This window comes from Clinocottus analis, unplaced genomic scaffold (assembly GCF_023055335.1).
Source record: "Clinocottus analis isolate CAN_PGR_092001 unplaced genomic scaffold, fCliAna1.0.p SCAF_10, whole genome shotgun sequence".
In the NCBI taxonomy this organism is placed as follows: Eukaryota; Metazoa; Chordata; class Actinopteri; order Perciformes; family Cottidae; genus Clinocottus; species Clinocottus analis.
In genome coordinates this window covers 15,879,470-15,902,320 of record NW_027175821.1, presented here as the reverse complement: position 1 = coordinate 15,902,320, position 22,851 = coordinate 15,879,470, and the positions used below count along the sequence as shown (strand labels likewise).

General features: G+C 41.9%; 1 protein-coding gene across 12 annotated transcripts in view; it reads left to right on the top strand.

Annotated features, from left to right (window-relative positions):
• Nucleotides 1-22,851, top strand: part of prom1a (prominin 1a) — a 65,891-nt gene that overhangs the window by 36,047 nt on the left and 6,993 nt on the right. For 7 of the 12 annotated variants that reach the window (XM_068592829.1, XM_068592819.1, XM_068592801.1 and 4 more), the window contains exons 4-23: nucleotides 8,180-8,300; nucleotides 8,727-8,790; nucleotides 9,097-9,186; nucleotides 11,503-11,732; nucleotides 11,908-11,982; nucleotides 12,184-12,247; nucleotides 12,498-12,657; nucleotides 12,803-12,955; nucleotides 13,358-13,481; nucleotides 13,959-14,062; nucleotides 14,763-14,847; nucleotides 16,760-16,906; nucleotides 18,426-18,497; nucleotides 18,874-18,966; nucleotides 20,085-20,102; nucleotides 20,587-20,640; nucleotides 20,725-20,805; nucleotides 21,004-21,072; nucleotides 21,678-21,767; nucleotides 22,335-22,450. In XM_068592829.1, coding sequence (XP_068448930.1) covers nucleotides 8,180-8,300; nucleotides 8,727-8,790; nucleotides 9,097-9,186; nucleotides 11,503-11,732; nucleotides 11,908-11,982; nucleotides 12,184-12,247; nucleotides 12,498-12,657; nucleotides 12,803-12,955; nucleotides 13,358-13,481; nucleotides 13,959-14,062; nucleotides 14,763-14,847; nucleotides 16,760-16,906; nucleotides 18,426-18,497; nucleotides 18,874-18,966; nucleotides 20,085-20,102; nucleotides 20,587-20,640; nucleotides 20,725-20,805; nucleotides 21,004-21,072; nucleotides 21,678-21,767; nucleotides 22,335-22,450 — 2,010 coding nt within the window. Of the gene's footprint in view, nucleotides 1-8,179; nucleotides 8,301-8,726; nucleotides 8,791-9,096; nucleotides 9,187-11,502; nucleotides 11,733-11,907; nucleotides 11,983-12,183; nucleotides 12,248-12,497; nucleotides 12,658-12,802; nucleotides 12,956-13,357; nucleotides 13,482-13,958; nucleotides 14,063-14,762; nucleotides 14,848-16,759; nucleotides 16,907-18,425; nucleotides 18,498-18,873; nucleotides 18,967-20,084; nucleotides 20,103-20,586; nucleotides 20,641-20,724; nucleotides 20,806-21,003; nucleotides 21,073-21,677; nucleotides 21,768-22,334; nucleotides 22,451-22,584; nucleotides 22,841-22,851 lie in introns of those variants that run through there. The other 5 variants (XM_068592837.1, XM_068592810.1, XM_068592794.1 and 2 more) reach the window with 2 other exon arrangements.

Below are 22,851 nucleotides of genomic sequence, written 5' to 3'. Positions count from 1 at the left end.
TTATGGATGTTATGAACATGATGTTACTGAACGTAAAAGGGACCATCTAGTGATCACTGCCCGGCTGAGTGACCAACACACTGCAACACAAACAGCCAGCGTTTGGAAAGAGCTGTTTCACAATCGACTCCGGAAACAAACTCAGTGTGCGACACTTTCAACATAATAGAAGAGAAAAGAGAAGTAAATCTCTCTAAAGGGGCTGTGTGGAATATTCTGAATGTTTTTAAACACCACCTTTGCAGCCCAGAGCGATTTCTATCAAAGGTGAAGAAAAAAAGAAGCTCACAGTATCTCCCTTTATATTGATGTGACAAGAGATATTGCCACATATTTCCTCTGAATTATTAATAAAGTGACCCAATTATTGAGAGGAAACTTCTTTTCATCACCGGTCCACTTGTTATTACACTGAAGCAGCCAGAGCCTGCAGACACACACTGACGTACAACAAAGCCACTGCCACCTGTCTGTGCACACACTCCTTCACGTACACGGGAAGAGTGTAACATGTAAAGTAAGTCATCAACGTTCAAGTTCAAAAGTGACAACTTTTAAGAACAGAAATTTGATACTCAGTGTTTTTTATTGCAACCACAAAACTAACTCGTACTTGTAGTGAAACACTTTCTGACTGTTGACACAAATACATACAAATACACAATCTCTCCCACTTTGAGACACAAAAAACAAATCGCACTATAAACACACACAAATACACACTCACACTGCCTCTTGCAACCCACACACCGCTCAGTTAGCTGCCTTCCGCCGGGAGTCATCACATGCCGGCCTATTTTTAGGGAATTCATTAATAGTGAGATGAACTTCAGTCTGTCATGACTGAAGCCACGATGACTACGGCGACGTCGCTTGCTGAATAAATGCCAAGCGACTCGGGCGTCGTCACGAACGCGCAGCATTCATTCTCCGGGGAAGCCGGAGCCGCGATTCGGAGAGCTTGAAGGCAACAAAATGAAACATTTTGAAGATGCTGAGATGCCGCGTAAACGATTTGGAAAAACGTAAAAACCGATTGGGAGAATTTCTCTGTGTTGAGCTTTTAGTCCTGGGTTTCAAACTCTTTTTTTCTTTTTTTTTTCTTTTAATGAACCTTTCTCCACTCACTTGTCTGTGCCTGTCCACAATTCATCATGTCCAGGGACACAAGTGACCGCTGCCCAGCACGAAGACGCCACACAACGGCGGTATCACACAAACTGTCGTCGAGCTAATTAGCGAAATCGGTCGTTGTCTGTATTTCCTTCTCCTGGAGAGACCTCCATCACACTAATCACTCTGATTCTTCTCTTCTTCTTTTTTTTGTGCTGGTTTATAGCTGAAATCCATTTTAGTTTTTCACTAATTACATTTTTTCCCCTCATCCCGGGGTCTTTTATGGTCCGTGGGTTCTTGCAGCGTTCGCGCCACAAATCAATACAGTCTGACAGGATTTCTACATAGTGAAACTAATGGATGCTCACAGCTTGGTCAGGCTTTTCTTTTTACATTTATTGGAGACATTTGCGTCTCCAATAAATAGTGATGATGTGGCACATTGTTGCACAGGAGAGAAAGAGGAGGTATGAGAGGGAAAAGCTGTGAGGCTCAGTAATGTCAGTTACAGCTAAAAGGTGTAACCGTCTCAGCGACGGTCAGCTGGGTGGGGGTGTAACCCAGAAAGAAAGCAGCATTTAATACAGGAACTAACGGATTAAACACAAAGTCACCCGATTATTTTTAAACATGGCTCACTGGCCAAGTGGTCAACGTTTTTTACACATTTCTTCATCCGAAACACATGAGGGCAAAGTCGAGACTCATTTATATTTGATACACCTGAAGTTCAAATGAAAGCAGACCAACAACATGGCCGTCAGCATGTTTTTTTTTCCCCAACCAATGAACTGAAGTTGCCATATTTGTGGCATAGAGACGCCAACAGTCAGCGACCTGTCAACACAGTAAGCATCCTCTACATTATGGTCTGTTTGAGTCTAAACTGGACCATCATTTACTAAATGAACATCACGCTGTATTGAAGAAGACTTGAAACTAGAGATTGAGACATAAACTCATGTTTACAATGTTTGCTGAGCGAATAAACCAAGAGAGAAGTAGTCATTTTCTCATAGACTTCTATGCAATCTGACTTTTTTTTGCAACCAGAAGAGTCGTCCGCCTGCTGGTCAGTAGGAAGAATGCAAGTTTAAAGACAAGACATCAAATACCATTGTTCTCATCTGCCCAGATGCATTGATCAGCATCACCACATACTTGTGTATTTACATGTCTGTGATTCCCTCAAGGGACTGTGCAGACTCCACATCGACTGTGTGATAAGCATATTATTTGTTGTGCAGCTGCTTGTATCCAAACCTCCTGAGATCATAATGGTTCCAGAGATGCTGCAGAGTCAGACCCGCTGAGGAACCACTCAGACCAGGCAGCAGACGTGGAAACAATGTTGCATGTGTAAAAATGGCGCATGCAACATTTCCCACACATAAACAGGTAGATTGTTGAACTTGAAATGATTCACGAGTAACAAATTGTTCCATCCTTTTATCTACATCGGAGACATTGTTTCGTTGTTGAGTCTAATGATTCTGGCCTGTGGGCAGAGTCGGGTCCATGCTGAGCCTTAATGGGGAAGAGAACACGCTAGAAAACATTCAACAACTTCTGCGAGTTGCAGAACTCTCGGTTTCCTGGAAAACAGACGGTCGAGGCCTAATAGACAGCAGGAAGTTGTAATGAAGTTACTGTTAAGAGAGTAAATGACCTGCTCTTTGAATTTCTCTAAACAGCCTTTCGTCGAGACACGCGTTGCTTTGTTTTGGAGCGCTGACATTTATTTTTGGAAATCACACCATTGCGATTTGCTTGGAAAAGGTTAATCATGTTTCAGAACCTTTATTCATCCCAGATGATGATTTCCTGAGCAGAACAAATGTGTCACCTTCGGTTTTTATTATGAAAAAGAAAACATAGTAGCAGAACGCAGTGATTTGCTCATGAACAGATTACTGTTACGCACGTTTGACGGAGATCGCTTTAGAACGACCGTCTCTGAATCCTGAACCTGTCCTCTTCTATTATTTAGACGTTTCTTTACCGCCTCGCTCAGGTGCTCAGACTTAGTCGACCGATACCGTTTCTTTCTTTTTTGGCCTCGGTAGAGTTTCTGAAATACTGCTGTGTTTCTGTGACCTTCTGTGTTCTGTTTGCACAACCCTGAGTCCCAGAGGCTGTTTGGCTCACAGTTTAGTATTCATATCATTCCTGGACTGTTTGCAGTGGAATTAATGGTCTGTTGTCTCCCATCAAACCACTGCAGCTTTTAGACGGAACAGACAGCAACTTACACAGCGTCTTTATGAGGGGGGGGAGAAAGAAAACAGAGAAGAAGAAAAAAAGCACTGTATTTACTGGGTTGTTACGCCCGGAGCAAAAGGCCCTGGAGTCAGAACTTCTCAGTGTCTGGTTAAATACATTCTTTATAGGACTCGATGCTGTACTGGGAATCCTGGTTTTGGCTGTGAAGCTCTGAGAAGACCAACGTAACAATGCATGAAAGGGATATAACGATGGCTAGTTAAATGGAATATAAACAAGTTAACCAGAGGCTCAGATTAAATAAATGGTGGCTAAGTGCAATTTAACTGAATATAGACATTTAGGAGTGTATACTGTTGAATAAAAAGAGGAAATATGGAACCAAAAGTGTCAGAGTGCAATGAAAGACTGCACAAATTTAATAAAACATTGGGGTTAAAATGATTCTGTGACCTCTTTACATTATAATATGCACTCTGCATGCATACGCTCCCGTAATCAGCTGATCTTTAGTCCCAAATACATAAGAAAAACAAGCTGCCATATTGTCGTCTATCTCTCGTGAGCTCTTGACTACAGGTCACCGATGTCAGGCTGAAAATACCTCCAAATTCCCATGTGCAAAGATATGAATCGGATGTTTTGAATAAGGCCATGGACAATTCCTTGGTGTTGATTATCGCAATAAAAACTACTTCCTGCACAGCACTATTTAGTTTGCGGTACCATTTGTTTTCGAATCGTTAAAATGACCTCATTGTAATTGTGTAATTGAGTGACAGGATAAGAGAGGTACGGTTCCAGCAGTGTGAAAGCAGGGAGGAGCTGAAGGGCGACTGTCCGAGCCTCGCAAACTACAAATGGCGCTGAATGCGGCCCATTGTTGCGAGTTTGTAAAAGCTATGGAGCCACCAGACCATGTAACACTCAGCACTCAGCCCCCAGTAGTGGCCTAGATACCGGGGCACTGCATGCACTACTTTGATGCTCTTCTTCATCTGCTGTTGTGGGGTTTCCGCCCCGCGGGGAGAGTTTCGTGTGTCATTTGGCTTTCGCTCAAACAGGAATTACAGCCCTTTTACAAAGTTGCTAGAGGTAACTCTTCCTCACGCTGTGTCTGAATTGTCCCCCGCGGTGCAGAAGAGGCACAGAAACAACGAGCAGCAGCCGGACACAGTTTTGAGCTGGCGGGTTCGGCTGAGGAGTTGCTGAAGACAGAGAAACGTGATGATGCTGCAGCGCTCGTCTCCACATAGTCATTAAACGACTTAAAAAAACAAGCATTGGTCAAGCACTTCAAACACATTTGTGCATTCAAGTATTCAAGCGTTCTACTTGCTTATCGGCAGCTACTCCTAATGGAATATCTTCATGTCAAATGTGACATAGAAGACATCATTATGAGGGTGAATCAAAGGTGCCGCTGCAGGCGGGGAGTCCGTCTTTATCTGCAGAGGCTGACATGTTTCCTGTTGCTTTTAATCTGACGCGAGCATCAGTCAAAAAGTGTTTTCTCTCACATAAATTCACTCAGCAGCTGCTGCGCTCATCTATTTACTCAACTTTGGCGCCTTTGCTTGTCACCCCGGGTTTGTTGTTTGTTTGATCATTTTGTGTTCCTACACAAATATGTATTTTTATTCCTCTTCTTTCGGCTTTATCTCCGGATTTAATTTCACCACATCTCGAACAGCACAACTACAACCTCACACAAAGTAACTAAACATGATTCTGCTGAAAAAGTGAACCGTCTCTTCGGAGAGACAGAGCGAAAGAGAGCTTGGCGTTTTTCTCAAAAGAGCCTTTGTTTGTCTGCAGATTCCTGTGACCTTGCTGGACACTGGTGGGGAGAGCGAGGGAGCGAGCGAGAGACAAAAGAAAAAGAGAGAGGGAGGTGGATGCAAAGAGAGCAAGATGGAGAGAAAAGAGAGAGAGATGGGAGGGCTGAGGGCAAGAGAGGAGACAGGAGAAGAGAACAAATAAATAAAGCATAGACAGATAGAACAGTGAGAGAGCGAAATAAAGTCTGAGACTGAGAAATAGAGGTGTTGTGAAAGAGGCGAAGATGAAAACAGACGAGCCAAAGCGGGAAGACAAATGAGAAAAGGCCGGGGAGGAACGAGTAGACGTTTTGGCAATGAAGAGAGAGAGAGAGAGAGAGAGAGAGAGAGAGAGAGAGAGAGAGAGAGAGAGAGAGAGAGAGAGAGAGAGAGGAAAAGAGATGGAGAGAGAGAAGTGTGTTCTTGTGTGAGAGGGCAGAGACAAGTGTTGGACAAAAGCCTTTTGTTTGTGGAAGTGGTCATTTTGAATCGGCCCCCTGGTTCCGGATGGCTCCCCTTCACCGTGTCCCGGCCTAGTTGTTTGGCCTAGTTTTCTCATTAAGTCTCCATTTACACGATGACAGCGTCACTATTTATGGCAAACGTTGTTACGATTCCTCCAGACGCCGGAGCAGCTCAATGCCACGCAGATGAAAAGAGTTGTTTCCCCTCTCGAGGGGCAGTACATGCCGCTACGACATATTTTGTAATTTGTGCTCGTCTTAAATAATCTGTTGACCACAGAAACCACAAAGAACTTCTGATACGTGTCAAGCAATTATCAACAGGGACTGTTTTTGTGTTAGGCTCTGATCGGCCAGCATAGAGTGCCTCAGCGATGACGTATTTTTCTGTCGGCCAACCGGAAGTTAGCGTGACAGTACAAAGCTAACGTTGGGCTGTAAAGAAACTACAGCACGTTGTTTTCACCACGAAGCTGTAACGTGTGTTAGCGGTGACGTTTAGTAGTCTCACTTGTTTGCAACCTACTTTTATAAGACAAAAACGAGTGTTTTTTTTATCTTACAGAAGCAATAAAATCATTTTTATATCAATTTAAATAAATATGTTTGGTTAAATCAGCGATTTCTTTAAGAACAAGTGTATTAAGTGGAATAATATACAGCGAGCACATCACTGGTGCTAAATGAAGCCTTCCCGTGACTTTCAAGGTCCTTGTTATCCTGTTAGGGTTCATTTCACTTTGATGACACGCTCTCTGTACTTTATCCCTGACATGGCTCTCTTTTGGACTACATAACATCCCAATCCAGCGCTCCTCTGCAAATATCACATGTTGGAGTGTGTGAACGCCATACTGTGCTAAAAAAATGTCCTCAATGGCAAATCACTTTAGTGAGCGAGGTTAGCAACAACCTCTGACATTGATTCGCTGTGATTGATGAAAGTAAAAGATACCCGTTGACTTAGACGTTGGGATTTCACTACTTAAGATGCTTCCCTATAATTAATTGAATTCTCTATTAAAACAATAATCAGACAGAATCATTAGCCCTACTTTACTCAAATCGAGTCTGTCCGTGAGTGATTTAGGGAAACTTCCAAGGAGAAAAAAGTAAGATAAGGTTATGAAAAGAATAACAGCATCCCTGCATGAGGTCCTCTGGCTCTTTTGGTTCCACCTCATCAGGTGTCGAATATGTTGTGCTTTCAGTGAATGGAGACACTGTACAATCCCTAATGTGACACAAGGTCTGCAGCGTAATGCAGGTTGGATTCACAGGAACATATTCACAGAGGGAGACTTCTACAGCAGCAAACGCACACACACACACACACGCACACACGCACACATACCATCTTCTTCATACTTTCAGACTATGAGTGGTGCATCACCTCACGTTGTATACACTGCCGGCTTGCACATGAACACAAACTGTTGTGCAAAAACCCCACACAGAGACACAAATGAACAGGCCCGCATGCAGAGACCTCTGCCTTTTTATACTATACAGTGAGTCACAACAACCGGGTTCATCTCCATTGATATAAACCTTCCCAGTAGCCTCTGAGTCAGTCCTTTTGTCAGTCCTTTATGGGAGCCATCTTACATCCTTCATAAAGCTGCTTATTCTACTTAAGCGTTCCCTATAAATGAGATTCGCCGTGTTATACAACTGTGCCGCCGGAGTTTTGACGCCCCACAAATCCATCGAACAGAACTTTCTTTGACCATCTGTTCTGGAGTTAATCACCCGGTGAACCCCAGCCATGCTCACCAGCGCACATCCACGCAGCAGTGAAAGCAAACTCAGACACACAGAGCGAGCTGCGAGATGCTCAGCAGAAAATTCAGCCGGGATGAGTGTGAGTCATGGAAACGGTTTAATACCATGGGCCGTGCTTCCCTTGATGTTGCTCAAGCTAATTAAGCCTCGTACCGAGCTACTCAGGTCTGTTTGAAGTGTGCGAGAGCCTCGCTTTTTATGCTCTGCTTTATGCAATTCTGGGTGTTTTGCATTTAATTTGAACGTGTTTACAACTCAGATTATACAGATCAGAGCTTAATGTAGATACACATAAGCTAAGAGTTGATTTGCAATACTGAGAGAAGAGCGTCGTCCGGAAACTCATCTGTTATCTTAAAAAGGCAGAAAATAAGACCGTCTGCTGAAAATACTAATAATATAGTAATACTATTTACAAACAAATAGTGTGTGTGATTTAATTTTTTCCTGCTTTTATTGCGCTGTATCCCACTCTAATATAAATATGCTTGCCCAACAGTAAATGTATACACATAACTGTGATTACAAGAACATTAAGCTCATTCTACAGGTGCACTCACTCAGAGGAAGTTGGGAGAGAAAATGTAAAAAAAAAAAAAATTAAAAAAAAGTAAACGTGGTGCACACTGCCCCCTACTGTTGCTGGCATGTTATCACGCCCCTTTGGGCTACGGGGTGACTGATGTGGGAGCAGCAGGGTCACTCCGTGGCACATATGGAGACGCAAAGGTCACGATGGTTGTTTGTTTTTTATGCTTGTGTTGCTTTTAGGATCGGAGTGCTGTGTGCGTACTCTGCCAACCAGAACCTGAGCTCTCAGGTGAAGAACATCCGGAGGCTGGTCAACAGCAACATGAGGGACCTGCACACCTTCGCGAATGACACGCCCATGGTGAGAAAGAGAGCCGTTCAATCGTTCCCCACTCGGCTCTGTTTTAGCTCATGTAAAAACGAGTTCAGTTATGGTTGAATGGGAAGCTAAAATTCAGTGAGAGAAGAAACACTCTTGATTTGTCAGAGTTGTTTCAGCCTGCTGCTGTGAGCAGCCATGCCTCATCCATGTAACCTTTACAATGTGGGGAAAGAGATTGTTCTGCAACAACTCTCATTATGTTCAATTTTGGGGGCTCAGGTTTATTTTTCACTTTACTGCTCTGAGAACAAACTGTTTGTGAAACATCATCTGCTGTTTGTGAATGCCAATTTCATATTTTGTCTTTTTCTTTTTTTTTTTTACGTTGCCAAGACTAATACACAGATCTTCATCTGCTTCTGTTCGCTTCTCTCTACTCTGCTCTGTTGTGTTTCCTGTTTGCAGCAAATTGATTACCTAATATCCCAATACGCCACAGCCAAGAACAAAGTCATCTATGACCTAGATAGTAAGTAGACCTCCTCTGTGCCTCTGATAGTGAAGTAAGTGGACAGAAACCATCCACTGGCTTCTTGCTCCTGGTCATAAATCATGCTTATTATCTGAATTTACTGTGTCTGCTTGCCTTGACTTGTTTTCACAACAGATTTGTGACATAACTAGGTCTAGAGAGCTGCAGCCGTGGCTGTTGTAGCGGATCCCTTGTGTGTTCATCCAGGCAGCTCTTTCCTGAAAGTTAAACACCTGCAAAAGCAGAAAGTATGACGAAGAACGGGACCGCGCGACTGTCCATCTGATGCTGCGTTCTCTGCAGATATAGGTCCTTTATTGGGTGGAAGGATACACGATCAGTTGGATAAGGAGGTCCATCCGGCCTTGGACAGAGTGCTCAATATGGCTGGAGGTATGACTGCGCTTTCTTTTCTTTCTTTTCATTTCCTCTGTGATATGATCAGGTTATTGCTACAGCTGCAGACCACAATATAATGCAAGTCATTAAGCCACTTCTACAATCCTGTATTAGTTACCAAATATTATCAATTATCAAAGGAATAAGATAAGTGAAGCCCATTATCAGATCCCCCCTGTAATAAGCCTATTAAAGATTTTAAAAAATCACTTTGGCATATTCTACCCTGAATATAACAGACAGTAATGTTTTTTGGAATCTAATTATAATATTTGTGAGTTAATAAAAGCTTTGAGTTGTAAGTATCATACAGATAATTTTTTAACCTTTATATTTTATGCTTTTTTATGAAGTGAAAATCGAGAGGGCCATCAAAGGTAACAGTAACTCAGTGACTGGACAATGTCCCTCAATCCTTTGACCCCTGACCTTGTAAACTTTGGCACCGGTGATGCTCCCGTAATCTGTTCCCTTGTGATCTTCCCTGAGTACTTGGACGGACCTGAGTGTCTTAAATGAACAACAACCAATGAATGTATTAAAACTGCACTACGCAACGTTTGCCCCTGAACTCTGTGTGACGAATACTGACGATACAGAGATTATGTGAAGTGATATCAGCTCAGTGCTCACTGGCTAGCTTTAAGGTAAAAATGTTTTCCAAAGTGTCTAAATGCTGCACATGGAGAACGCACACATGGTTTTCTGCCAGTGCCGTCACCAAATTAATTGTTTTTAATTGGCACATTTGTTTTCCATTTACAAACATAAACAGATACGATTCCGCCTCCATGAAGGAAAATCTTGCCTAGTGCAATTTTAAGGTACCCAGATGTTGCCAAACCCCAACGTAACATCAAGCTGCACCTGGACATCTTCCTTCTTCTCCACTTGTGTTCCCCCACTGTGACGTGAGCGTAAACATGTGTGTGTGTTTTTGTGACCACTCATACTACCTTAACCAATTTCATCACAAATTACAGCAGTTAATCAAGGATTTGAATATTTCACTATGTCGGTATCCACTTTGTGAGTTTCTTCATGTATTTCTTCAAGCAGCTGTATATGGATGTAACACTACATGGTATATACAGTCCAGGTGGTAAAATGCTTGACCACATATGAATGTTAATAAACATTTTTTGTTTTTGATGTGCTGTTTTGTTCCTACTGGAAATGAGCCGAGCAGCCAGAGGGTCTTAGTATCCGGAACGAATGCTGTTTTATCAGATGTAAAAAAAAGTATCTGAATATTAAAAGATACAGGAGATTCATAATATGAAAACAGTCGCACCCATCGCTGCTTTTCACTCCCTCCAGTACGACTAAGAGTTTATCGGTGTGATTTCCTCTCCTGCTCTCTTGCATCTTTAATATGTTCAAGGATGCCAGTGTCTTTATTTATCCTGTTTAATTTTAAAAGGCTGCTGCAGGCGACGCTCTGTGATCGTTAACTAACAATGGATGTTCACTCGTGATGCATGCAAATGCTCGGAAAAGAGTTGGTTACTGACAGCGACCGTTTTTTAACCGAGGAAGCAAAGCCAAGGGTCCAATTCCAGATGCTGGAGAACAGCTGGGGTTGGATCTGAAACTCTGTGTGATGAACTCGGCTCAGGCCTGGTCTTTACGATGAGTGCACGCTTTGCTTCCTGTGCTTTTGTGCAACATGAGCTCCTGTCATCCAGACTGTCCTTTTGCTGTGAATGTTGATATTAAAACCCAATTTTATACTCGCCAACAAATGTCATTGACCGATAAAACGGAAAATGCATTTGTATTTGCCCCAGAAACATTGTCAAACAAGTTATTTTACTGCTCCGAATAGGAGAGGGCACTTATATACTTAACAATTCCACATGTCTTCTCAGAACAAAACTGAAAGATTTAAATAAAATATTAATTTTGCTGCAAAGCTACGCGGTCTGGGACTCATGGGACAAAAAAAGCCTTTCCTGACAGCTTGAAGGTTTTACCTCAAAATATAGTTTAGCTAATAAGAAAGGTTTGTTTGATGTTAAATGTAGTGGACTATGTAAGATATTCCTACTGAAATAAAAACTACTTGACCTAATTTAGATTTGGAAAGACCACGTTTACAATGAAAACAATGGAAATTGTCTCACTTCATTGTTGTACTTTTTCTTTTAAGGAACATTGTGTTATTAGAGAGTTTTGATGGTTTCCAGCTATTTTTTTCCCACCATGATGTACACAATACACGTGCAATCTCATCTTTGCTCTCTCTCTCTCTCTCTCTCTCTCTCTCTCTCTCTCTCTCTCTCTCTCTCTCTCTCTCTCTCGATTCAGCCATGCGAGAAACCAAGGAGGCCCTTGAGAACGTCAACGTGGGTCTGGAGGTCCTCCAGGAAGGAACAGGGAAGCTCAACTTCAACCTGAGCCTGGTCCGGACCAGCATCAACCGCACCCTCAACGACCCGGGCTGTCACGACGAGGAGTCAGACGCCACCACCGCCCAGCTGTGCCGCAACATCCGCCAGTCGCTGTCCCAGCTGCAGATCGGCGCCAACTTCACACGGGTACAAAGCTGACTGCAGACGGGACTTCCTTCTTACTTAAGTTCACTGACACGCGTCACACTTTTGACTACGGGGCTGCTGAACTTGCAATGTTGATCCACTATGAAGACGATTCAGGGCCTGTGTTTATATACATATATACATTTTAATGTCCCATTGTCTGTTCACATTTTAGCTGCCCAAGGTGAACGCTCAGCTGGAAAAGATGAACGACGTGTTGAGAACGGACCTCAGTGCCATCGTCCAGACGGTGAGCCGGGATCATGAATCTATGTGTCATATCTGATAGGAATTGTTTGATGTGCTTGTGTCCCCATTTTACTTTTGGTGCCTTGTGTACTTGTGTTTCAGTTGGATTGACATTAAAAAATAAGATACAAAATGAAAGGATCCCTCTAAAAAAGGACCAAGAAACTCCAAGTCCCAACACTTTGTCCTTTTCCTCTCGCAGGGCTACTCCTCTTTAAACGACACGCCGAATATGGTGGTGGAACAGACCAGAAGTGTTGTGGAGAGTAAGTGACATTTTACACCTTCCTTCTTCAAGCAAACAAAATGTAATAATGCATGCTTTGTGTGTTCTCCATTTGTCGCTTTTATCATCCTGCCTTGTGTGTTTGATTAAGTTTAAATCGATATTAAGTTAGATTATAGAAATGATATCGAACTTAAAAAGTAGAACATTTGCTGTCGTTAAATCGTGAAGTGCAGCGAGTTGCCTTTACACAGGCGATTGATGGATTAATGGATTGATCCGTCTCTCAGGTGTGCATGGTCTGGTGGACGGCATTGGCAATAACATCAGCAGCTTTTCCAAGGTATTCCCTGTGCAGAGCTCCCTGTCCAACTTCACCATCTTCATTAGCCACGCCCACGCCAAGATTGAGGACCACTACCCTGAAATTGACAAGATGGACTTCTACAGGTAAACAAACCTGCAAACCTACAAACTGTAAAGGAGGGGAGGGGGAGGGGGGAGAAACGAGAGATCTTGATGCCTTACGTTTAGCTGTGGTGGAGGATGATTCCACCTTCAGCGAAAGCGCTAACTCTAGCTTTGCCTGCTACAGGTGGATCGGCTGCATTGCTCTTTGCTGCATGGTGGTCCTTGTCCTGGCCTTCAACTACCTGGGCCTGCTGTGCGGCACGCTGGGATACGACAAGCACGCCTCACCGACGACGCGAGGCTGCATCTCCAACACGGGAGGAACGATGCTGATGGCGTGAGTCGAGGCTCAGTTTACATATTTAAAATGGAAGACGGTGTTGCAATAAAAGGTTTAGAAGAAAAGGTTTTGAGGTCAATTTGATGACACAACTCACACATTATCGAGAGTATTTTGGTATTCTTGATCAAGTCACTTATTCATTCACCCAGGATAGTTTTCCCTCTGATGAAAAAGTATAATATTTGGGATTTAAGGTCCTAACACAAAAATCAAGAACAACATTTTTCCCAGCGATGTGTTTTTGTTACATCTAATTTGAGGTACAGATCCGGAGTAAAGTGCTCCTGCTCCTTGTAGATCACCTCCACCTCCACCCGTTCCTCTAGTGCTACACTTCCATCGCTTATTGTTCTGTACATTATTGGTATCTGAGCGCCTGTCCGTCGTTCTCCACAGCGGCGTCGGGTTCACTGTCATCTTCTCCTGGGTGCTGATGGGAGTGGTGACCACCATCTTCCTGGCTGGAGGCAACATGGAGAAACTTTTTTGTGAACCCTTTCACACCAAAGAAGTCTTCAAGGCAAGTTCATGAGTCTTTAGGCAAAGCAAGGGAAGTTTACTTGTATAGCACATTTCAACAACAAGACGATTCAAACTGGTTCATCAAACCACTAAAAGCATCAACATAATTAATAAGAAAACAAGATTTAAGAACTTTGATTATAACATTAAAGACAGTCAAGAAGCAAAAAATAGAATAAAAGTTGCAGTGCAGTTTAAGAAATTAAATGCAGTAGTGAGAAGCTTAAATTGATTAATATCCTTGAATCTGGTTCAATTAAAGGCAACAGCAAACAGAAAAAGTATGAATGTGTTTTGTTTTTTTTTCCCACTTTTAGATAAAAAAACCTACAGGAAACCGTGAAGCCACAATGCTGCTTTGTTTGGGTCCGCGTGTTGGTCCTGAACTGAATTAGTCCACATGGTCCCACTTGCTTCCCATGAGAATCCCTCATCTCACGTCCTCTTTCCCTCTTGTCTCTCTCCGATCCTCCAGGTTGTGGACACCCCGTATCTGGTCAACGCAGACTGGAAGAACTTCATCCCTGGCTACATGTACAACGACTCCGACCTGGAGCTGACGGCGGAGAGCTTGTACAGGCAAAGAAACTCTCTTTTTATGTATTCAGGCGACGGGCGTTACGCCTGCTATCCGTCTTCTCTACATTTTACATTTGGTCACCAAACTGAATGGATTTTGCAGCAGGACAAGACATTTATCCAATAACAGGATGTGGAACTTGAATAATTTTTGTTTTGGCACAGGCGTTGGGTCAGGCATCAAGCGACTGAATATTATATTTCCATTGATGGGGATGCAAATGAGAGAGAGGGTTTCTATTGACCTTGAGAAGCTCATTAGCATGGTTTTCCTTTACTGTCTGTGCCGCTTCTCCTTCAGCCTCTTTCTCGGCGGTTGCCTCAGCTTTCATCATCTCCTTCCAGTGAGAAGCTGCATATCCTCAGTAACAGGGGTGGCAGACATGCATTCATTATGTTTCCAAATAGAGCAGCGCCGCTTCAACAGGTCGCTCTGCCCATTAAAAAGCAAGCAGTGCTAATACTGTGTACACTGTGAGAGTCTGCATGGTATATAGCTGGCTAAAAGTTATCTTGGAACATTTGCCTGGGACAAATTAGCAAACATTGCGGGCTTTTGAGGAATATTACACTTTTCCCTATGAGGGAACGTCATGTACTTCCAGTCAATTTCACTTGATGGCAGCAAATATTTTCACTCTGCAACTTTGAACTTGTCTGTTTCCTCTGTTACACCTCTTTGTATGTGTGTCTCCCTCAGTACTTGCAAAGAGAACAAAGGCATCTACTCAGCCATGCGTCTGGACAGAGTCTTCAACATCTCTGTGTTCCTGAACACAACAGTGGTCAGTAAACGCCACACACCATTAGTAGCAATGTGTCACAGGTTGGACGCTCAATCAGAGCGTCTTTCTATGAACTTATTCCTTCATTCAAGATATTAGACTAGGTCATTGCGTTATCGTTTAAGTGCAACGGTTAAGGTTAAGCCAATTGTCTGCAGAAATTGTGCAGCAAATTGCACAAACAATATACTTCTCAGTACAATGATGTGTTTAAAGTAAGCTCTCAGTTACTGTGTACTTAAGCTGTTTTCACGGGATGTGTGCTAATTTCACACTGGAAACTACCCTGTAGTGGTCTTCGTGAAAAATACTCTCATGGGCAGTTCTTACACAACAAATCACTGCACCGTACTAAATGCTCAAACAAGGGTTAGAATGAATGGAGGATGCAATTTAGACATGCAGCTCTATGCGCTACAGGCGGCGCACTGTCTGGAGATTTCCATCCTTGGCTGCAGCGTCTAATTAGCATTACCTAACGATTTATTTTCTGCCAAAACCAAGTCTGTGCTGACGGCTGATAGCTTTAACATGCCTCAGCCCTCACTCGCTGTGTGCCTGAGACGTTACACTGATGCAAGTTTCTCTTCCTCCTTGGCCCGGAGCCAGCCACTCTTGCCCGCCTGAGACGTTCCTACTTTGCTGCCAGTTGGCAGAGGTTGCCTTGGCTCCTTTGAGCCAGCAGCTGATGTGCCCGACGCTGCATCTGTTTCTGCACAGTGGTCATTTGTCTTCATTGAGCACCGGCACATGTTTTAAGTTTCCAAAAGTGTGACACCCCGCCCGCCAGAATGTCAGCAATATTGTTTTATTTGCAAATATATGAAATCTATAATGAAGCGGTGACACCGTCTGTGAGGTGTGGGGAGGAGCTACATTTGAAATCTAAACGTGACATCATCGATGTCACATTACAGTCGAACTTTTTTTAAATTATTATTATCATAATTATCCTAATTTACTTACGACAATGATGATAAATAACCTCCCTACCCAACAGCAGCCGAGATTTTGTAAATAATGTCACTTTGAAATTTATCAGTTTCCCTAGACATATAGACAGATAGATAGATAGATAGAAAGATAGATAGATAGATAGATAGATAGATAGATAGATAGATAGACAGACAGACAGACAGACAGACAGACAGACAGACAGACAGACAGACAGACAGACAGACAGACAGACAGACAGACAGACAGACAGACAGACAGACAGATAGATAGACTATGCTTACTGTGGAAAATCAACATAAAGTTGCTCAATGGTTATCGCTTTCAGAAGAAGCTATATTAGAAAAATTAAGAAACAATAATACAAAGTCAATTATAGTTATTGACACATGAACGTGGAGTCATTGTAGAAATGTTACCCAGTGGGAACAGTTAGCTCCTTCTTGGTTTAATAGTTTGTAGAGAAATGTGAGTTTTGCGTTCCCATGTATTTATTTGGACGACAGTTTTTCATAACAACTCAATGCAAAGTGTTCACATGAGACACAAAAGGCATTAAGAAATGATAGAAATGAAAGAAATGATTAAAGGAGAATATTGTGTGCAGAAATGCAATAAAAACGAGCCGAAAACAATTTACAGTAGAGAAAGGAGGAGAAACTTTCCACACAAACAACATTATAACAAACACCATTCTCGTGGGATATGTGAACTTTCATCCAAGCCACATCTGTGTGAATCTTTTTGTTGCCCTTTCATTACGTTAACAATGTTTGTATCCTGTTTAAACTGTGACTCATGCCCAAGCTTTCCTAAAAGGCATACATTGAGGTAGAAACCCTCAAGACTCAACATTTAGCTTCTTTTCAAAGCTTTAATATTCAGATCAACAATCAAGATGCAATGTTTTACCTGCGAGCTTCATCTAACCTTCTGCTGTGCGTGTCTGCGTTGACAGTTTACGAAGGATGTGGTGAGTCAGCTGGACAGCGTCAAGATCGACCTGAGGGGAATAATCCTGTTAGAGGCCGAGGGGAAGCAGAACCTCCTGGACTTCTCTGAAGCGGGGCTGTCTGAAATCAACTACGCAGACTACCTGGAAGAGGTGACGCCCATCACAGAACCATCTCCTGCTTGTTTATATTTGGGACGTTACTGTCTTATATTTGTAACCTTTCTGGCTTTGCATATTGTTGATTTGTCTCTGTTGTTTGTATAAAATCAAGACACCCTCAATATATGCATGAATGAAACAACATTCTAAAAAAGGACAGGCGGGTGTACACAAACGAAATGACAGTCAAATTAATTTCAATGATATTTTACTGTGAAATGAACCAGTTAGATTGTTGTATGTGTGTGACACTCAGTGGTGGAAGAAGTATTCAGATAAGTATATAGTACTATACCACACTGTGACGCCATTACTAGCAAAAGTCTGCAAGTATTATCAGCAAAATTGACCTAAAAGTAGATATCTCAAAGTAAAAGTAACCCTTATGTAAAAAAAAAAAAAAAAGACCTCTGTGAGTGTTTTACTATTTCACATTGCTGGATTTCTATTGTTGTTCCAATTAGCAAAGTAAAAATGTAAAAAAAATACACTATTTCCCTCTGAATTGCCCTGGAGTAAAAGTATAAAGTAGCAATAAATGGTAATATTGAAGTGCAAGTACCTTGAATGTGTACTAAAGTACATTACTTGAGTCAATGTACCTTCCACCACCGGCTGTATGACATCAGTGTGTTAGTGTAAGCTCTCTCCAGACATCCGTCCACGTATTAAAGATTAGTGTAAACATTGATAAGAGTGTTCTATGCATATGCTAATATTATTGTATTACACATGTACACTCGGCTGTCAGTGAACATACAGCAGGCGGCCATACTTTACCTAACAGGCGCTGCGACGTGACGCAGTGCACCGCGATCTGTTGAGGATCACTGAGGCCGAGTACACAGACGTACTCCTGCCAAAGCAAAGAGAGAGCGGGAACAAGTCGGGACATGGCATTCCTTGTCTCCGCCAACACTACCTGTCAGGTTCACTGAGATTTATTTCCTCAGATAGAAAGACTATTCAGGTGCACCCACCACCTGTCTGGATAAACAACTCTGAGGATGAGAGGATTTAGGCCCCAGAAATGTTAGATAGTAGTTTGAATGGTAAAAAATACATCACAGGAGGCAACCAAACAGTGATGCAGGTTTCTAACCACGATATTCACTTTGAATGAGGATTCTCAGCATTGAAGAAGTTACCTCTATCTACTTAGATAATAAATATCTCTTCTTTATTAAAGTAAAGTCGTTGAAGTCTTTCCAATGCTGGAGGAATATGCAAAGTGGTTTTCAGTTGTAATACTGCCCTCTTGATCTGTTTTTATTTTTCTTTAACTTAGTAGTGTCTCCAAGATGCAGCGGGATCTCTTTTTTGTATGTTAAAGCAATATAATAAACAACATAATAAAAAGAAACCGCTTTCTAATTATGTAGCTAGTAATTATGGATGATAGTCATTGCAACAAAATGACACTTAACCTGAGTGCTTTGCCCTCAAAATTACCTCGAGAAGAATGTTTACATGATTCATTTTTTTCTCTTTGAACCCGTCTTATCTTCAGGTCAACAAAGGCGTCACCGTGATGGACCTGCTCTCATTCGCCAGGGAGCTGGAGGCCCAGACAGACCTCATGGTGAGAACTCCTCGCTGTCGCTCCGGCTGATCTACAAACATCCGCCCCCGTGTCCCGTTCCACAGACACATCATTAGATGTATTTAAAACGATGCCACGGGGGAACATTGGGTCGTCTTTAGTCTCCCAGCTCGGGGTTGCAGTCCAAAACACAACAGCTCTGCCGACACAGAGACCGACACACTTATTCACCTCTACACGGTGACACACTGGAGAAATGCAAACATCGATTATTATTTGCAGCACAGGAAACGAAACATTAACTTCCCTGACATGTCTTGTGTTGTAGTTTACGGGCTGAATATTGCCTTCAGCGCTTTTTATCAAAGATATTTCAACAAAATGTTGTCTGTTTCTCTGCCCGTGTGCGTTTCAGCCCAGAGGCGCCCTGCAGACCGCTCTGAAAGGCCACGCCGGCACTCTGCGTCAGATCCACAGGCAGCAGATCATCTCCATGGAGCAGGCCATGGTAAAGCCCATATTCATTCAATATTCATTCACTTGAAACTACGTAAAAACCCCAACGTATGTGCTTTGAATCCATTAGTTTTTCGGACTGGGATACAGTGGATTCATGTGACATCAGGATAACTACGTGTACATTTACAGCAACCGACTTCCTCAAAAGACCAGAGTGCAATGCAGCCGCAGGGCATGTTGTGTCTGATGAGGATTCTGGGAACATTTACAGCCCTTGTTCTAACTTTGCTGCTCGTTAATGCAGAACACCGTCACCTAATCTGGGCTGAGTTGGTTACTTTAAAGGCATTCTGGGAAATATGTAAATTTCAGATTATGAAGCCGGTTGAAGGAAAGGACACGACAGAAACAACCACAAAATTAGAAAAAAGTATACATTGTCAACGCACTTACTGTCTGATACATGTTTTTTATTTATACTGTATAATACAATAGATTAAGGTTTTTTTATTGCCAGAATGTGCTGTGTTTCCTGCACAAAATATTTGAATTAAAAAAAAAGATTGAACGGCAATACATATTTTATATTAACAATGGATCAAATGACTTTCTGTAATCACTCGTAGAAGTGAACACACACCACATACTTCCCTCTCGAGTTGGTGGAGACCAAAAACAGAGACAAAAGGGAGTAAATATTAGACTTATGTTCCAGAAACATAACTGTAAATAAATGATAATGTTTTGTTTTGTCCTTTATCTATAAATAAGCGACTGCTTGTGAACAACTTCATGAGATAATGTCAATGTGATGTCAGCGTCTCCTCAATGCCTCAGAAACAAATCAATGAATGCAGGTTTAAAGTGAAATGTACTTTACCATGATCTATGCTCAGAGGAAAGGTTGTGGTGTGGTATTTGGTGTGTTATCCTTGTTCTTAGTGCTTGTTTAAAAAATCCTTGATGGGGAAAACATATTTCAGTGTTTTATTAAATATCATCAAAAGCAGAGTGTTTTTGACCCTCGGGCACGTGTGATCCAACACGTCAAGAACAACTTCAATATTCAGTTTTATTCTCTCTGTCAAAGCCGATGTCGCAGCTGCTGGCGATTCAGACTTTTACAAAAGCTTTTTATGTTTTTCTTTTTCCACTTTCAACTTCAAGAAATATGTTAGAGCGAGGGTAAGCTGAAATGTGTCCATCCTGTGCATTTAGTGTCCCCATACGTATTCTGGAAGACATCTCACTGATGACATATATTAATCTGAGAAAATATATCTCATTTTGGGTGGCATTGTGTGTGTATGTGTGTGTGTTCTTGTATTTAAATGTACATAAAAGTCACACACATGAAGGGTTTTGTACCGAAATATGACAAAATATCCACTTTAAGAAAAGAAATGTTAGTTATTTATTTGGTAACTGTCCTCTCCATCATTGGTGGCAAAATCAAGGAAAAGGTGAATAATTGCATTGTGGATATTTCATTTTGGAACAAAATTCCTCAGCATGCCTGTCAAGCAGAATATTGTTAACCAAGAGTCGGTTTTGTTCTTGCCTGGTCTCCTTTTGTGTTTCACTGGTGTATAATGACCCCTGAGTGTGTCATCCCCTGAGCTTTTGGGATTTCTGTCGGTAATGTGTCCTCTTAATTTCCCTTTTAAAGAGTGCGTTGAACCAGAGTATGAGGTTCCTGGAAAGAACAACCACAGACCTGCCCGTAAGTAGAGCAGCTCTTCAGTCTCAATCCGACATGCAGCGTTACATGTGAGCTCAAACTAAATCTCTCGTTTCTTCTCCGCAGAACAAAGTTCTGGCAGTTCTTGATGCTATTGAAGCGGCACAGTACCTCATCTCCCAGAATGCAACACATTTAATCAACCGGGTAACTCAAGGGCCGCTTGCTTTGTGTATATTCTGATTTTTGCAACAGAACTGCATCGCGAGCTCGTTCCATGTGCACTTCCTGTCAGCTGATGTCATTCACAGCCACTGCAACAGGAAGTAAACTGGGACACATTTAGAATGTTAGACAAAAAAAAAGGTCTATAAAATGATCTGTAACTCACATTGTGCTTCACAGGAAACAGGAAAATACACAGCGACCATTGTTGGCTACTTCCATCAATACATAGAATGGGTGAAAACATCGGTGAGTGTTTGAGTGTTCACTTGTTAGCTCGCGAGCGCTCAACGCTGTGATGTGCAGTACTTTGCCACATGCTGCGAACAGATAGGGGGCAACATGTCACCTCTATGCTGGGTCAGTACACACTTCATTTGGAGGATAAGACCAGTCTTTTGGACGTGGAGAGAACAGTAGTTTTCTCATTTCAGACACTTTGGATTTAATCGAATAAACAAATGATCAAAACAGGATTGCGTGTTGACTGCTCAGCACACTAAGCGTTAAGTACTGACAAAGAAATGCCTTTGCATGTTGCATAAGAGTTTCTGAGTAAATATAAAGAAGACAAATATAACAATTACAACCACTATAACTTTAAGGAATTTGCTCTGTGGCTCATTGGTTTCTGCTGTAGTTAACTCGAGGAGTTCAAAACAAAAGGAGCATTTTTGGTGATCCGAGAGCTGTCAATAGAACATTTTTACTTCAATCACAATGTTTTTGTTGTTTTCCAAAAACACCGAAAGTACAAGCTGTGAAGTCCAGCATGGTGACACATCGGGCCTCGATGTTATTGAGCGGCACACATCATTTAACATAGGTTTCTCTCTCTCTCTCTCTCTCTGCAGTTGGCTCTGGAGGTCGCACCATGCAAGCCCTTCAGCAACATGCTGGACACGGCAGAGATCATTACTTGCAGTTTCTTGGTCGACTCCATGGTAATAATATCAAGTCGTCACACAGGACTGTACACGTCTGTGGGCCACGGCCAGAAAGAAACACAACGTATTGGTTTATCGTGGTGGATCAGAAGCCACAGAAACGCTTGTTGTCAGGAGAGTTTTAGTTTAGTTGGAACTTTCTTTGTTTCAAATATAATGTCTATAAACAATGTTCAACGTACAGTTTACAAAGTGCAGCTATAAACTGAAAGCTGCAGCTTACATTATTTTCAACATTAATCAATTAGCGATTTGGTCGATGAAATGTAAGACAATAGAGACGAAGAGTGGCATCTTTTTTAAAAGTGCTTCTTTTCTTTTAGTTTTGTTTAGTCTGAAATCCCCAAATGTGTCATTTATAATCACAAAAGACAAATAAAAGCACTGAATCCTCACAATTAATCACCAGGATATAAGGAATATTTGGCATATTTGCTGCAGGAATTAATTCCGTGTTTAATGGATTATTAAAATACTTGCATCAATGTTCATCAATATTCATTTGATTGCCAAATCAATGAATGGACTCGTCATTGCAGCTTCACGTGTTGTTTTCCTCCTCAGAACACCTTCTGGATGGGCCTGGGCTGCAGCACGCTCTTCCTGCTCCCCAGCATCATCCTCGCAGTGAAACTGGCCAAGTTCTACCGCAGGATGGACACAGAGGATGTTTACGACGAGTGAGTACTTGTTATTCTACGACATGTATTATAACATATACTTTGTACAACAAGATATAATTACAGTCGGTAGTCATTACAATAGATGTTTTTTACGCTGTTGATGGTTGCAGGACTTCTTCTTTTCTCTACAGCTTCTTATTTTCTGCCCTCTTTCTGAAGTAATATCTAGTTAGGCTGCAAATCTTAAAGTTGATTTTTTATTTTCAGATTGTAGATTGCTAATATGCCTCCTCACACCTACTTCGTTTGAATATGTTTTGATAATTATGAGGGTTTTTTTTAATTTGAATAAAAAACATCTTACTTTCAGATTAAATACAACTTAAATAACCATTTGTAAGGTGTTTTTTGTTACGTTATCTCTGGTTTATTGTTAATTTGTTGTTTCTATCCTTCCT